General features: G+C 39.3%; 3 protein-coding genes across 7 annotated transcripts in view; 1 reads left to right on the forward strand and 2 right to left on the reverse strand.

Moving 5' to 3' along the window:
* LOC117827673 (major histocompatibility complex class I-related gene protein-like) overlaps positions 1-13656 on the forward strand; it is a 74801-nt gene that overhangs the window by 25211 nt on the left and 35934 nt on the right. The gene's annotated exons all lie outside the window — the stretch shown is intronic.
* On the reverse strand, positions 651-6266 carry LOC117827678 (major histocompatibility complex class I-related gene protein-like). 2 transcript variants are annotated; one of them, XM_034704333.1, is made up of 7 exons: positions 6187-6266; positions 3922-4188; positions 2731-3009; positions 2351-2653; positions 2008-2134; positions 1062-1079; positions 651-965 (listed from the first exon to the last, which is right to left on the reverse strand). In XM_034704333.1, the coding sequence occupies exons 1-6, from the start codon at positions 6233-6235 to the stop codon at positions 1064-1066; spliced, it is 1041 nt and encodes a 346-aa protein (XP_034560224.1). In that variant the 5' UTR covers positions 6236-6266; the 3' UTR covers positions 651-965; positions 1062-1063. The 2 variants fall into 2 exon arrangements, with proteins under 2 accessions (XP_034560224.1, XP_034560225.1); XM_034704334.1 differs by having other exon boundaries at positions 2008-2115; positions 6187-6250.
* Positions 7130-13656, reverse strand: part of LOC117827675 (major histocompatibility complex class I-related gene protein-like) — a 32204-nt gene continuing 25677 nt past the window's right edge. The window contains exons 1-7 of one of the 4 annotated variants that reach the window (XM_034704329.1): positions 13384-13560; positions 10058-10324; positions 9255-9533; positions 8837-9139; positions 8494-8595; positions 7539-7556; positions 7130-7444 (exon numbers count right to left, since the gene is read on the reverse strand). In XM_034704329.1, the coding sequence (XP_034560220.1) occupies positions 7392-7444; positions 7539-7556; positions 8494-8595; positions 8837-9139; positions 9255-9533; positions 10058-10324; positions 13384-13432 (1071 nt within the window). In that variant the 5' untranslated portion in view covers positions 13433-13560 and the 3' untranslated portion in view covers positions 7130-7391. Of the gene's footprint in view, positions 7445-7538; positions 7557-8493; positions 8621-8836; positions 9140-9254; positions 9534-10057; positions 10325-13383; positions 13561-13656 lie in introns of those variants that run through there. The other 3 variants (XM_034704326.1, XM_034704330.1, XM_034704328.1) reach the window with 3 other exon arrangements.

Raw genomic sequence — 13656 nt, forward strand, 5'->3', positions numbered from 1 at the left:
TGTGCCAGTTCCCCCAGCAGTCTAAGCCTATAGCAGCATAACAAAGAGCTGGTCAAAGCCTGAGCCAGCTCCAACTATAAGCTTTATCAAAAAGGGTGAGAGTGCGCAGGGCTCTTGACAGAAGATGCAAAACACTTTGGGCTCCTTTCTTTACCCATTTATGCTCAGGGAGCTCTGTTTCCACTTGCCATGCATGAAGTCACTCCCTGATTTTCAAACAACTGGGAGAGCTAAAGGTCCTCATGAAAATATAAGTGGGGTTACAAGGTATTTGGGTTAACTTACCTTGGAGTTTACTTGGACTACATGTTGTTTTAACTGAAGAGGGAGCACGGAGGGAGACGCTCACTTTGAATGGGATTCCTTCCAACAGGATTTTGATGAGTTCACTGGAGCAATGCCACGTCTTACCAGCATTACCTGACACCCAATATGATATGATATAATACCTGATAAGTTGCCTCAAATGATACGGTACAATATGATATATTTTAACTTTAACTCAACCAGGAAGTCCCTTTGAGAACTCTTTAATGAGAGAATCCTGGACAAGGTAACATCCACACAGAAAATATTGACTTTAATACATTTATTTGTCATTAAAAGTCTTTAAGAAATCCTCTTAACATGTTACTTCAGTTAACTGGCAGTTCATAATCAACAATATTACTTTATTTACATAACAACTTTAAAACAAGGGTTAACAAAGTGCTTTGACAGACAGAATACATAACTCACCTCATTCCTTTTTTTGAGTGCATAGAAAATGACAAACAACGTAACATGGAGATATCACAACAGTCAACAGTTCTACAGAGACACCTGATGCTAAGCTAAAGGTAACCTGCAGTATTAGTGCTCCAGCTCTAATGGGAAGACATGTTATTGTGTTAGTGTTTAAATCTGTTGTTCTTAGCTCCTCACTCTCTGGAGTTCAGCTTCCTCATCTGATGATCCTTACCTCCCTATGAAGACAAGCAGCAGATAAAGAGACATTTTTAAACATACTGTGGATATAATGCAGGATATTTAGGCTTTATAGTGACCAGGATATTACTCACTGTTAGCGAGCTGGAACCCTGAAATTCAAGTGAGAAATATCAAAGTCAGCACTTTCATAGAATGGACTCAACTAAAAATAAATACAGTACCAGACAAAATATGTAGGATGGGACGTGATCCCACCTCCAGACCCCCCATCACTTACTTTAACTCTTCCTGTCCCATTAAAGTTACTAACCATAGACCTCTCTGGAGTCCCTGAGCTCCCTTGTCTCGTAGGTTCCTCTGAGTCGCTGCTGTTGATTGCTTTTTCATTCTTTCTTTACTTCTTTCATTCATTCCTTCTGTTCTTCTCTTTTGTTCTTTTTTCCTTTCTGTCTATCTTCTTTCCATGTTTCTTCATCCTTTATGTCTCCTTTTCTTACCCCATGCTTTCCTTCTGTCATTCTTTTACCATTTATCCTCCTCTTTTTCTTTCTTCTGGTCTCCCTCTCTTTTCATAGACCTTTCTGGAGTCCCTGAGCTCCCTTGTCTTGTAGGTTCCTCTGGATCTCTGCTGCTGTGGATGTACCAGACTCCAGCTGCTACTACTACTACTTCTATCCATCTCCCCACTATCATCTCTCTCTCTCTCTCTTCATCTCCCTCTATCCCTCTCTCCAACACGGTCTCAGCAGATGTGTGTCTAACATGAGTCTGGTCCTGCTGGAGGTTTCTGCCTGTTAAAGGAAGTTTGTCCTTGCCACTGTAACTTGCTAAATGCTGCAAAGTGCTCTGCTCATGGTGGATTAAGATGAGATCAGACTGAGTCCTGTCTGGAAGATGGGACTGGATCTGATCCTGTCTTGATGTTGGGTCCTTGTTGATAATAGACCTGGTCTAGACCTGTTCTGTTTGTAAAAGCGTCTTGAGATAACGTTTGTTGTGATTTGGCGCTACATAAATAAAGATTGATTGATTGACTTGATCCTGAAATCATCAAGACGTTAAAAGAAAGTTCCTCACCATGTTTGTTCTTCCTCCAGATTAGAAGTCCAGTGATGCAGACTGACAGGAGCAGCAGTCCTACAATGACTCCAGTGACCGGACCGGTAGGAAACCCAGAACCTGGAACTAAAACCCAACCTCATAACTATGAGAACATTCACAGTGTTTCAACCCTTTCTGTACACTGCATGGTACTGGAAGGTTTTTCAATGGGCAAGTCCTGGAATAATTATCACAATTCAGTTTACACACAGATGAAACTAATCAGGGTGGGGCACACAATCACCGAGGAGGGAAAACTGAACTGAACTAATATAAACGTCAGTATCTCCTCCATTTTTAAAGACTAATTCAGTTTTACCTTCGTTGCTTCTGATCGCTGCTTCCTCCAGTTTGGTGACGATATCGTCCTTAACACCGGAGAGCTGAAACACACATTCGTACCTCCTCCAGTCTTCAGGTTTCACTGAGGTAATGATCAGCTTCACACTGATCTGGAAGCTTCCATCATTGTTGGGGAGGATCTCTCCGTGGTCCACGTTCTCAAAAAGCTCCTCTCCATCTTTCCTCCAGAACATCACGGCTCCGTCAGGGTAGAAACCTGTAGCGTGGCAGGTGACTGGAGAGGAGGGAGACTTCTGGAGGAGAGACACTGAGGGGAGGTCTGGAGGGAGGCAGTAAAAATTAAATTTTGTACAACAAACAGAAAATGAATCTGTGAATCTGGTCGTGTAATTCTACCTATTCTCTGCAGAAGGAGCGCTCCATGTTGCACAAACGTTTCCAGCAACCTGGAGCATACATCTGTGTAGCCATCAATTTTATGTTTTACTTTAGCTTCATCAGTGTCCAATGCAAGTTGCCTGGCAGACATGTGGTGCTTTGGAGAAATCCATGTCATCTTCTGCAGGTCCAATATTATTAAGTCCTCTCCATCATAACCATACCGGTAAAAACCAACAGTCTTTCCAGTGACGTCATCCAACTCACAGCTATTTAAGCGCTGAAGAACGTGGACACCTGAGAGAGGGAGAGACAGAGAGGACAGGATCAGTGACGTACCAGCACAGTTGGTTATGAACAGAATGAATCACATCTAATCCACAGAGACACACTGATCCACCCGATAGGTTGGCACAGTGAATCATCTGATCAGTGATGATGAAAGTAACCAGATGAGCAACTGCAGCTGGAGAAAATCAAATTCCATTCCTATCTACAAACTATTCTTCAACCTGCAAGGCCAGATCTGAGCTGCGAAACAACCAGGAGGAGTCTTCAGTAATGGTGACTGTTGACAGCAGTGTTGTGCAAGTTCACACAAAAAAGTAGTAGTGGAACTCATTCCATTAAAAACAGTTCAGTCAGACAACTCACGTTTACTTAATAAGTTTATTGCAGCATACAGTATTGTGTTTGGCGTGTGGGCTCCGAATTTCATTACTCCTCGTAGATTATTTAAATGCAGACATTAGGAGCAATGAGAGAGGACTAACCCCCTCGGAGCCCGCAGGTGGAAGCCTGGGAGGAGGTGGGGACAAACTTCACACAGCACTGAGCAGAACAGCAGGAGCACTGCAAGCATAGGCAGAGACAGGAGGCTTGCCGTTTAAATAGACCGCCGAATGAGGATGTTGAGATCAGCTGATGGAGAGGTGGTGACGTGTCAGTATGATGAGCGTGGCTCGAGTTGTCTGCCTGAACTAGCTTGCAGGCGGCGCTCCATATGTGACTCTGTAGTGGAAATCACTGCATGACCTCAAAATCCCCTAAAAAGCACATTTTGTGGCTGCACTCACAAATGCAGGTTGAAACTGAACCATGCAAAGAGGAAACCATTTATAAACATGTGTAACATTTAACTCCTAACTCCTAGTGGCTGAGCTCACTTGGTAATAAGCATTAAAAGGTGAATATGAAAAAAAGTATTACCTTCAGTTTGTTTGAAGACTTCCTTTAGATTGTGAATCCTGGCTTTGAAGATTTGTGTCGAAGCAAGGCATTTTTGAGTATACATCTCCAGGTAAACTGGATTGATCTTTATTAACTCTTTAGCAAAGTCCACTGAGGGCTCTGCTGTCTTCGTGTTGCTGTCAAAGTATCCAATTTGGACTCCATCGACCACCGCAGTGGCCACAAACTCTGGAAAGTCTTGGATTGCTGACGACGCAGTGACAAGATATTTCAGCGAGTGTGTCACTGTGAGAAAAAGAGATGCTTTAAGTGGAAACAGCAGATATTTGCAAAGAATGTCATAATAATCATTGGATCCAGAGATTTGTTTGCTGGGCCACCTTGCTAATTTGAATTTCAAAGATAGCTATGCTATCAAGCTCATACAAATCTTAATGATCATTGCCAAAAAATGCACTGCCTTAAAATGGAAATCAAATGTGGACATTCCTGTCGGACTCTGGCTCTCTGACATTAATAAATGTGTTCCACTAGAGAAGATAACTTACAGCCTGAGAAATAGGAGTAAAACATTTTATAAGATATGGCAACCCTATCTGGACTACATGGAAAACCTGCCATCTCACATGATGGACTGTGCCACTGTATAACAAAATTATAAAGAGAATGTCTTCAAGATTCATTTCTGTCTCTTGTCTATTTTTGTAATATCTTTTTTTTATTTATTTATTTATTTTTTCTATTGATTTTATTCGTTATTTTGGAACAGAAAAAGAAAAGAAAATAATTACAAAAAAAAGTAATAGTTCTCTATATTTTAAGATGATTGAAGTTTTTGAGAAGATTAATGTTAAACTCTGCTCAAATTGCACGCTTTGATATTTTTGTCATATTGATCATTTTATTTTTAGAAATCAGGGAGAGGTGACAAGTCCCTGGCTGTCACTCTGAAAACTTTCAGACTTTCAGAAAGCAGATTTTACTGTATAATATTTGAGAAAAATAATGTTAAATTCTGCTCAAATTGCACTGAGACGCTTTGATATTTTACTCATTTTCATTATTTTATTTTGAAAAATCTGGGAGAGGTAACAAAGATCTTTCAATGGATTATTGATGGACAATTTTAGGGTGACAGCCAGGGACATGAGGAACAATAATCCACTGAAAGATCTTTGTCTCCCAGAGTTTGTTAAACAAAATAATGAAAATGAGTAAAATATCAAAGCGTGCAATTTGAGCAGAAGTAAACTTAATCTTCTCAAAAACTTCAATCATCTTAAAATATAGAGAACTATTACTTTTTCTGTAATTTTGGTCGCTCTCAGCAGCCGTACCGTAATTCCCTGTGTAGTCACGCATCATTTTTCTGGCTTGACCGGGGTTTTGCAAAAGACGGCTCACTGCGTTACACTGTTTGAACTGGGCTTATTATGTTACATTACACTTTCTGTATGATCATTCTTTTATTACATAGTTTCTCTCACTTTAAAGCTGCTGTGAGGAACTTTTGTTTTGTATAGATTCTGGCGCCCCCTTGTGGACAAAGTGAAACCTCTTATCTCTTGTCCTAAACATGCAAAAGTAGTGTTTTCAACAAAAACCTCATCCTGTTGTCTTTTAACAGTCAACTTTATCAGGCAATGTAATTATTTTCCATGAAAACAGTCAAAGAAAGGCTGTTTCTGAAGGAAGATGTCCATCATCTGGTCTGACACCTACCCCCTCAGGGCGGTTTCAGGTGTTAAAAATGACAACAGAGAAGGTGTCAGTGTTGCTGCTGATGGTCTCGCTTGCTATTGAAGGTCATAAAGAGGCATCAGTATCATTTTCAGTCTGTTTCTCAGCCAGTTCAAAACTCCTCACAGGGCCTTTAAGGTCGCTTCACTGCTGTTTTACTTCTATCAAAGTTGGGTGGATTGCAACTTTTGGTTTGACTCATAAAAGACAGAGAAACAAGCTCCATTGGATCTTGTGATTGCACTGTGTAATCATGTAACCATGTGAAACTGTGACCGTATTCTACTTGTGTTGTTTTGTGTCCTTGTGTGTTGTAACCTATTTTGTGCTGCCGTCTTGGCCAGGTCACTCTTGAAAAAGAGGTTTTAAATCTCAATGAGTCTCTTACCTGGTTAAATAAATAAAGAATGTAGTCCCAGAAACACAACATTTTCAGTATGATTTAATGGAGTGCAGGTTATCCTCAAAGAGAGGGCAAAAAGAAAGCAATAACAAAAACCAGATGAACAGGAAGTGTCAGAAAGAATAACATTGTGCTCTTACCTGTAGATGCAGCAGGACAGAACAGGAGCAACACAAATAAAACCTTCATGTTGTTGTTTTTTTTCCTCTGTGAGGTGAGTCCGGTACTCAAAATGCAAATGCTGAAAAACACCAAATGCTGCCAAATGCAATATTCTGTCTCCACAAATGAAAGGACCGCCCCAAATTCGTACCTGTGATTGTCTCATTTCCTTCTCAGCAGAGGCGGGACTTGAGTTCAAACCAACTATTCATGCTGTTCTGCAACAGAATGCTGGAAGCTTTCTCTGCATTCTAATGTCGCTCATGTTTTTTATTTACTGGGTAAAACTTTGACTCTGTGCAAGCATCTCTTTTTCTAAGACTTTAAGACCTGGAGTCCTGGAGACAGGAGGGGTAACAATGTGATTTACTCATGTGTGCATCAAAAGTGGAAACTTTAGGGGCTAACAAGGAAGCTAATGTGAAAGTGCAAAAGTACTGCAGTTCCTTAAGAGCCCACTTGAGGCAGGGTCCAAGCGCTGTGGAATCCACATAAGATCCAATGTTACAAAATGTTAAAACCCCTCTTGATGCATGAATGTGTGTGATTAAGGGGTGTGTCTGAGTTGATGGACAGATGGGTGCATGGTAGCTGTTGGCCTGTAATCAGCTCTATTTGCCTGTTGTCAGTGGATGGCCGTGTTGTAATATTTGAGTCCTGGACTCAAGCTTGAGTCCTGACTTTCATGATTTTGTTTGAATCTAATGTAAACAAAGGAAATGTTTTCTACACATCAAAAATGTCAAACACAGTCAGTCCAGATTCAGTGTGTAGTGTGGAATAAAACAGCCACACACCTTGTAATGAATAATATAATAATATATGTAACATCCACACAGAAAATATTGACTTTAATACATTTATTTGTCATTAAAAGTCTTTAAGAAATCCTCTTAACATGTTACTTCAGTTAACTGGCAGTTCATAATCAACAATATTACTTTATTTACATAACAACTTTAAAACAAGGGTTAACAAAGTGCTTTGACAGACAGAATACATAACTCACCTCATTCCTTTTTTTGAGTGCATAGAAAATGACAAACAACGAAACATGGAGATATCACAACAGTCAACAGTTCTACAAAGATACCTGATGCTAAGCTAAAGGTAACCTGCAGTATTAGTGCTCCAGCTCTAATGGGAAGACATGTTATTGTGTTAGTGTTTAAATCTGTTGTTCTTAGCTCCTCACTCTCTGGAGTTCAGCTTCCTCATCTGATGATCCTTGCTCCCCTGAAGACAAGCAGCAGATAAAGAGACATTTTTAAACATACTGTGGATATAATGCAGGATATTTAGGCTTTATAGTGACCAGAATATTACTCACCGTTAGCGAGCTGGAACCCTGAAATTCAAGTGAGAAATATCAAAGTCAGCACTTTCATAGAATGGACTCAACTAAAAAATAAATACAGTACCAGATAAAATATGTAGGATGGGACGTGATCCCACCTCCAGACCCCCATCACTTACTTTAACTCTTCCTGTCCCATTAAAGTTACTAACCATAGACCTCTCTGGAGTCCCTGAGCCCCCTTGTCGCTTAGGTTCCTCTGGATCTCTGCTGTTTATTGCTTTTTCATTCTTTCTTTACTTCTTTCATTCATTCCTTCTGTTCTTCTCTTTTATTCTTTATTCCTTTCTGTCTATCTTCTTTCCATGTTTCTTCATCCTTTATGTCTCCTTTTCTTACCCCATACTTTCCTTCTGTCATTCTTTTACCATTTATCCTCCTCTTTTTCTTTCTTCTGGTCTCCCTCTCTTCTCTCTTTTCATAGACCTTTCTGGAGTCCCTGAGCTCCCTTGTCTCGTAGGTTCCTCTGGATCTCTGCTGCTGTGGATGTACCAGACTCCAGCTGCTACTACTACTACTTCTATCCATCTCCCCACTATCATCTCTCTCTCTCTCTCTTCATCTCCCTCTATCCCTCTCTCCAACACGGTCTCAGCAGATGTGTGTCTAACATGAGTCTGGTCCTGCTGGAGGTTTCTGCCTGTTAAAGGAAGTTTGTCCTTGCCACTGTAACTTGCTAAATGCTGCAAAGTGCTCTGCTCATGGTGGATTAAGATGAGGTCAGACTGAGTCCTGTCTGTAAGATGGGACTGGATCTTATCCGGTCTTGATGTTGGGTCCTTGTTGATAATAGACCTGGTCTAGACCGGCTCTGTTTGTAAAAGCGTCTTGAGATAAGGTTTGTTGTGATTTGGTGCTACATAAATAAAGATTGATTGATTGACTTGATCCTGAAATCATCAAGACGTTAAAAGAAAAAGTTCCTCACCATGTTTGTTCTTCCTCCAGATTAGAAGTCCAGCGATGCAGACTGACAGGAGCAGCAGTCCTACAATGACTCCAGTGACCGGACCGGTAGGAAACCCAGAACCTGGAACTAAAACCCAACCTCATAACTATGAGAACATTCACAGTGTTTCAACCCTTTCTGTACACTGCATGGTACTGGAAGGTTTTTCAATGGGCAAGTCCTGGAATAATTATCACAATTCAGTTTACACACAGATGAAACTAATCAGGGTGGGGCACACAATCACCGAGGAGGGAAAACTGAACTGAACTAATATAAACGTCAGTATCTCCTCCATTTTTAAAGACTAATTCAGTTTTACCTTCGTTGCTTCTGATCGCTGCTTCCTCCAGTTTGGTGACGATATCGTCCTTAACACCGGAGAGCTGAAACACACATTCGTACCTCCTCCAGTCTTCAGGTTTCACTGAGGTAATGTTCAGCTCCTCACTGATCTGGAAGCTTCCATCATTGTTGGGGAGGATCTCTCCGTGGTCCACGTTCTCAAAAAGCTCCTCTCCATCTTTCCTCCAGAACATCACGGCCCCGTCAGGGTAGAAACCTGTAGCGTGGCAGGTGACTGGAGAGGAGGGAGACTTCTGGAGGAGAGACACTGAGGGGAGGTCTGGAGGGAGGCAGAAAAAAATCCACAAAGTGCAACAAAAATATTGTTTTAATTTCATTTGAATTTTGTACGACAAACAGAAAATGAATCTGTGCATCTGGTCGTGTAATTCTACCTATTCTCTGCAGAAGGAACGCTCCAGGTTGCACAAACGTTTTCAGCAAGCTGGAGCATACGGCTGTGAAGCTATCAATTTTATGTTTTACTTTAGCTTTATTAGTTTCCCATGCAAGTTGCCTGGCAGACATGTGGTGCTTTGGAGAAATCCATGTCAACGTCTGAAGGTCCAAAGTTATTAAGTCCTCTCCATCATAACCATACCGATAAAAACCAACAGCCTTTCCAGTGTCGTCGTCCCACTCACAGCTATTTAAGCGCTGAAGAATGTGGACACCTGAGAGAGGGAGAGACAGAGAGGACAGGATCAGTGACGTACCAGCACAGTTGGTGGTTATTACCACAGAGACACACGGATCCACCTGATAGGTTGGCACAGTGAATCATCTGATCAGTGATGATGAAAGTAACCAGATGAGCAACTGCAGCTGGAGAAAATCAAATTCCATTCCCTTGTACAAACTATTCTTCAACCTGCAAGGCAAGATCTGAGCTGCAGAACAAACAGGAGTCTTCAGTAATGGTGACTGTTGACAGCAGTGTTGTGCAAGTTTACACAAAAAAGTGTGAGTGGAACTCATTCCATTAAAAACAGATGTGACTCTGTAGTGGAAATCACTGCATGGCCTCAAAATCACCTAAAAAGCACATTTTGTGGCTGCACTCACAAATGCAGGTTGAAACTGAACCATGCAAAGAGGAAACCATTTATAAACATGTGTAACATTTAACTCCTAACTCCTAGTGGCTGAGCTCACTTGGTAATAAGCATTAAAAGGTGAATATGAAAAAAAGTATTACCTTCAGTTTGTTTGAAGACTTCCTTTAGCTTGTGAATCCTGGCTCTGAAGATTTGTGTTGAAGCAAGGCCTTCGTGCATATAGAACTTCTGGTAATCTGGATTGATCTTCACGAATTCTCTAGCAAAGTCCACTGAGGGCTCTGCTGTCTTTGTGTTGCTGTCAAAGTATCCAATTTGGACTCCATCGAGCACCGCAGTGGCCACAAACTCTGGAAAGTCTTGGATTGCTGACGACGCAGTGAGACGATATTTCAGCGAGTGTGTCACTGTGAGAAAAAGAGATGCTTTAAGTGGAAACAGCAGATATTTGCTAAGAATGTCATAATAATCATTGGATCCAGAGATTTGTTTGCTGGGCCACCTTGCTTATTTTAATTTCAAAGATAGCTATGCTATCAAGCTCATACAAATCTTAATGATCATTGCCAAAAAATGCACTGCCTTAAAATGGAAATCAAATGTGGACTTTCCTGTCGGACTCTGGCTCTCTGACATTAATAAATGTTACAGCCTGAGAAATAGGAGTAAAACATTTTATAAGATATGGCAACCCTATCTGGACTACATGGAAAACCTGCCATCTCACATGATGGACTGTGCCACTTTATAACAAAATTATAAAGAGAATGTCTTCAAGATTCATTTCTCTCTCGTCTATTTTTGTAATATCTTTTTTTATTTATTTATTTATTTTTTCTATTGATTTTAATCGTTATTTTGGAACAGAAAAAGAAAAGAAAAAATTACAAAAAAATAATAGTTCTCTATATTTTAAGATGATTGAAATTTTTGAGAAGATTAATGTTAAATTCTGCTCAAATTGCACGCTTTGATATTTTTGTCATATTGATAATTTTATTTTTAGAAATCAGGGAGAGGTGACAAGTCCCTGGTTGTCACTCTGAAATTTCTCAGCAGATTTTACTGTACAGTTTCAGAGAAAAATAATGTTAAATTCTGCTCAAATTGCACTGAGACCCTTTGATATTTTACTCATTTTCATTATTTTGTTTTGAAAAATCTGGGAGAGGTGACAAAAATCTTTCAATGGATTATTGATGGACAATTTCAGGGTGACAGCCAGGGACATGAGGAACAATAATCCACTGAAAGATCTTTGTCTCCCAGAGTTTTTAAAATAAAATAATGAAAATGAGTAAAATATCAAAGCGTGCAATTTGAGCAGAAGTAAACTTAATCTTCTCAAAAATTTCAATCATCTTAAAATATAGAGAACTATTACTTTTTCTGTAATTTTTTTTAATTTCACTTTCATATTCAATAATAAATGTTGGAACTACGCCGCTGCTTTCCTCCTTTTTGGTCGCTCTCAGCAGCCGTACCGTAATTCCCTGTGTAGTCGCGCATCATTTTTCGAGCGGCGGCTGGCTGGACCAGAGGGGCATACTACGAAGCCGGATTTGCGGTTATCGAGGTAACTTCAGGGTTAACTCTGGATTTTCAGACTACGAAGGTGGTTCCCGTTTTACCAGGGTATATAACCATGGTTACTCATGCTGAACTCCTAACCTGTATTAAATATAAAACTGAGCGTGCTTATCACTTTAAATCATGATACCGTCAGGACTGCAGCTGAAATATTACATCTAAAACTGTCACACACGAGACAAGATTAAATCAGAGAGAGAGATCACTGTCAGGGAATAAACACAGTCATTATAGTCAGATATATCTAATGATGAATAAACAGAGTTATTATAGTCAGATATATCTAATGATCAATAAACAGAGTTATTATAGTCAGATATATCTAATGATCAATAAACAGAGTTATTATAGTCCGATATATCTAATGGTTAATAAACAGAGTTATTATAGTCATATATATCTAATGATTAATAAACAGAGTTATTATAGTCAGATATATCTAATGATTAATAAACAGAGTTATTATAGTCATATATATCTAATGATTAATAAACAGTCATTATAGTCAGATATATCTAATGATTATTAAACAGTTATTATAGTCAGATATATCTAATGATGAATAAACAGTTATTATAGTCAGATATATCTAATGATTAATAAACAGTCATTATAGTCAGATATATCTAATGATTATTAAACAGTTATTATAGTCAGATATATCTAATGATGAATAAACAGAGTTATTATAGTCAGATATATCTAATGGTTAATAAACAGAGTTATTATAGTCAGATATATCTAATGATGAATAAACAGAGTTATTATAGTCAGATATATCTAATGGTTAATAAACAGAGTTATTATAGTCAGATATATCTAATGGTTAATAAACAGAGTTATTATAGTCAGATATATCTAATGGTTAATAAACAGAGTTATTATAGTCAGATATATCTAATGATGAATAAACAGAGTTATTATAGTCAGATATATCTAATGATGAATAAACAGAGTTATTATAGTCAGATATATCTAATGGTTAATAAACAGAGTTATTATAGTCATATATATCTAATGGTTAATAAACAGAGTTATTATAGTCAGATATATCTAATGATGAATAAACAGAGTTATTATAGTCAGATATATCTAATGATGAATAAACAGAGTTATTATAGTCAGATATATCTAATGGTTAATAAACAGAGTTATTATAGTCAGATATATCTAATGATGAGAAATTAAGACGTCATTTGCGCATTCAAACAGTTGTTCTCTAATCCCTCAGTTCTTCCTTCATGTTTCAAACTCAGCTGTGTTGAAGTTAATCTGGATTATAAATTTAACTTCTTAATTTTTTCTAATATCAGTGCAGTGTTTGAAGAATATGTGGATGTGCTGGCGGCAGACTGTCCGTGTCTGTGATTGGTCACATGTTGCCTTCTCCGCCCCGTTCATGTGAACGCGCTCAGGGTAATTCTGGATTGACTCATCATGTTGATAACCAGCTTCGTGTGATAGATTAGCCTGATCTCCTTTGTCAGGTTCAGTGAAGCCGGATCAGGAGAAGATATCTGGGATATAATGAACTCACTTCGTAGTCTACCCCTCTGGGTTTTGCAAAAGACGGCTCACTTGACCGCAGTCCCCCTTTGCGTTACACTGTTTGAACTGGGCTTATTATGTTGGATTACACTTTCTGTATGATCATTCTTTCATTACATAGTTTCTCTCACTCTAAGGTCGCTTCACTGCTGTTTTACTTCTACCAAAGTTGGGTGGATTGCAGCTTATGGTTTGACTGTAGTCCCAGAAACACAACATTTTCAGTATTATTTAATGGAGTGCAGGTTATCCTCAAAGTGACGGCAAAAATAAAACAAACAAAAACAAGGAACAGGAAGTGTCAGAAAGAATACCATTGTGCTCTCACCTGTAGATGCAGCAGGACAGAACAGGAGCAACACAAATAAAACCTTCATGCTGTTCTGAAAAATAAGTTCAGGGCTGAAGTGCTACAAATGTATATTTTGATGGTTTTTCTTTCCCTCTGTGAGGTGAGACAGGTGTACAGGTGTTGTATCGAGCTCTGTTTCCTCGTGGAGATGCGTTTCCCCTGGTCCCGCCCCCGTCCGAAAAGGAAGCGCGCGTTCACAAAAGGCGCGCCCCCGAGCTGTTGTGCTCGTGCCACAGAGGACCTGTGGAG

This window comes from Notolabrus celidotus, chromosome 16 (genome assembly GCF_009762535.1).
Source record: "Notolabrus celidotus isolate fNotCel1 chromosome 16, fNotCel1.pri, whole genome shotgun sequence".
Lineage (NCBI taxonomy): Eukaryota > Metazoa > Chordata > Actinopteri > Labriformes > Labridae > Notolabrus > Notolabrus celidotus.

Excerpts from the sequence above, each read along its gene's own strand:
- LOC117827678 (XM_034704333.1), bottom strand. The coding sequence starts at position 6,235 with ATGAAGGTTTTATTTGTGTTGCTCCTGTTCTGTCCTGCTGCATCTACA. Across the intron at positions 3,010-3,921 it reads AGTCTTCAAACAAACTGAAG|GTGTCCACGTTCTTCAGCGC; the intron begins GTAATACTTTTT and ends TCCCTCTCTCAG. Across the intron at positions 2,654-2,730 it reads GCTCCTTCTGCAGAGAATAG|ACCTCCCCTCAGTGTCTCTC; the intron begins GTAGAATTACAC and ends GCCTCCCTCCAG.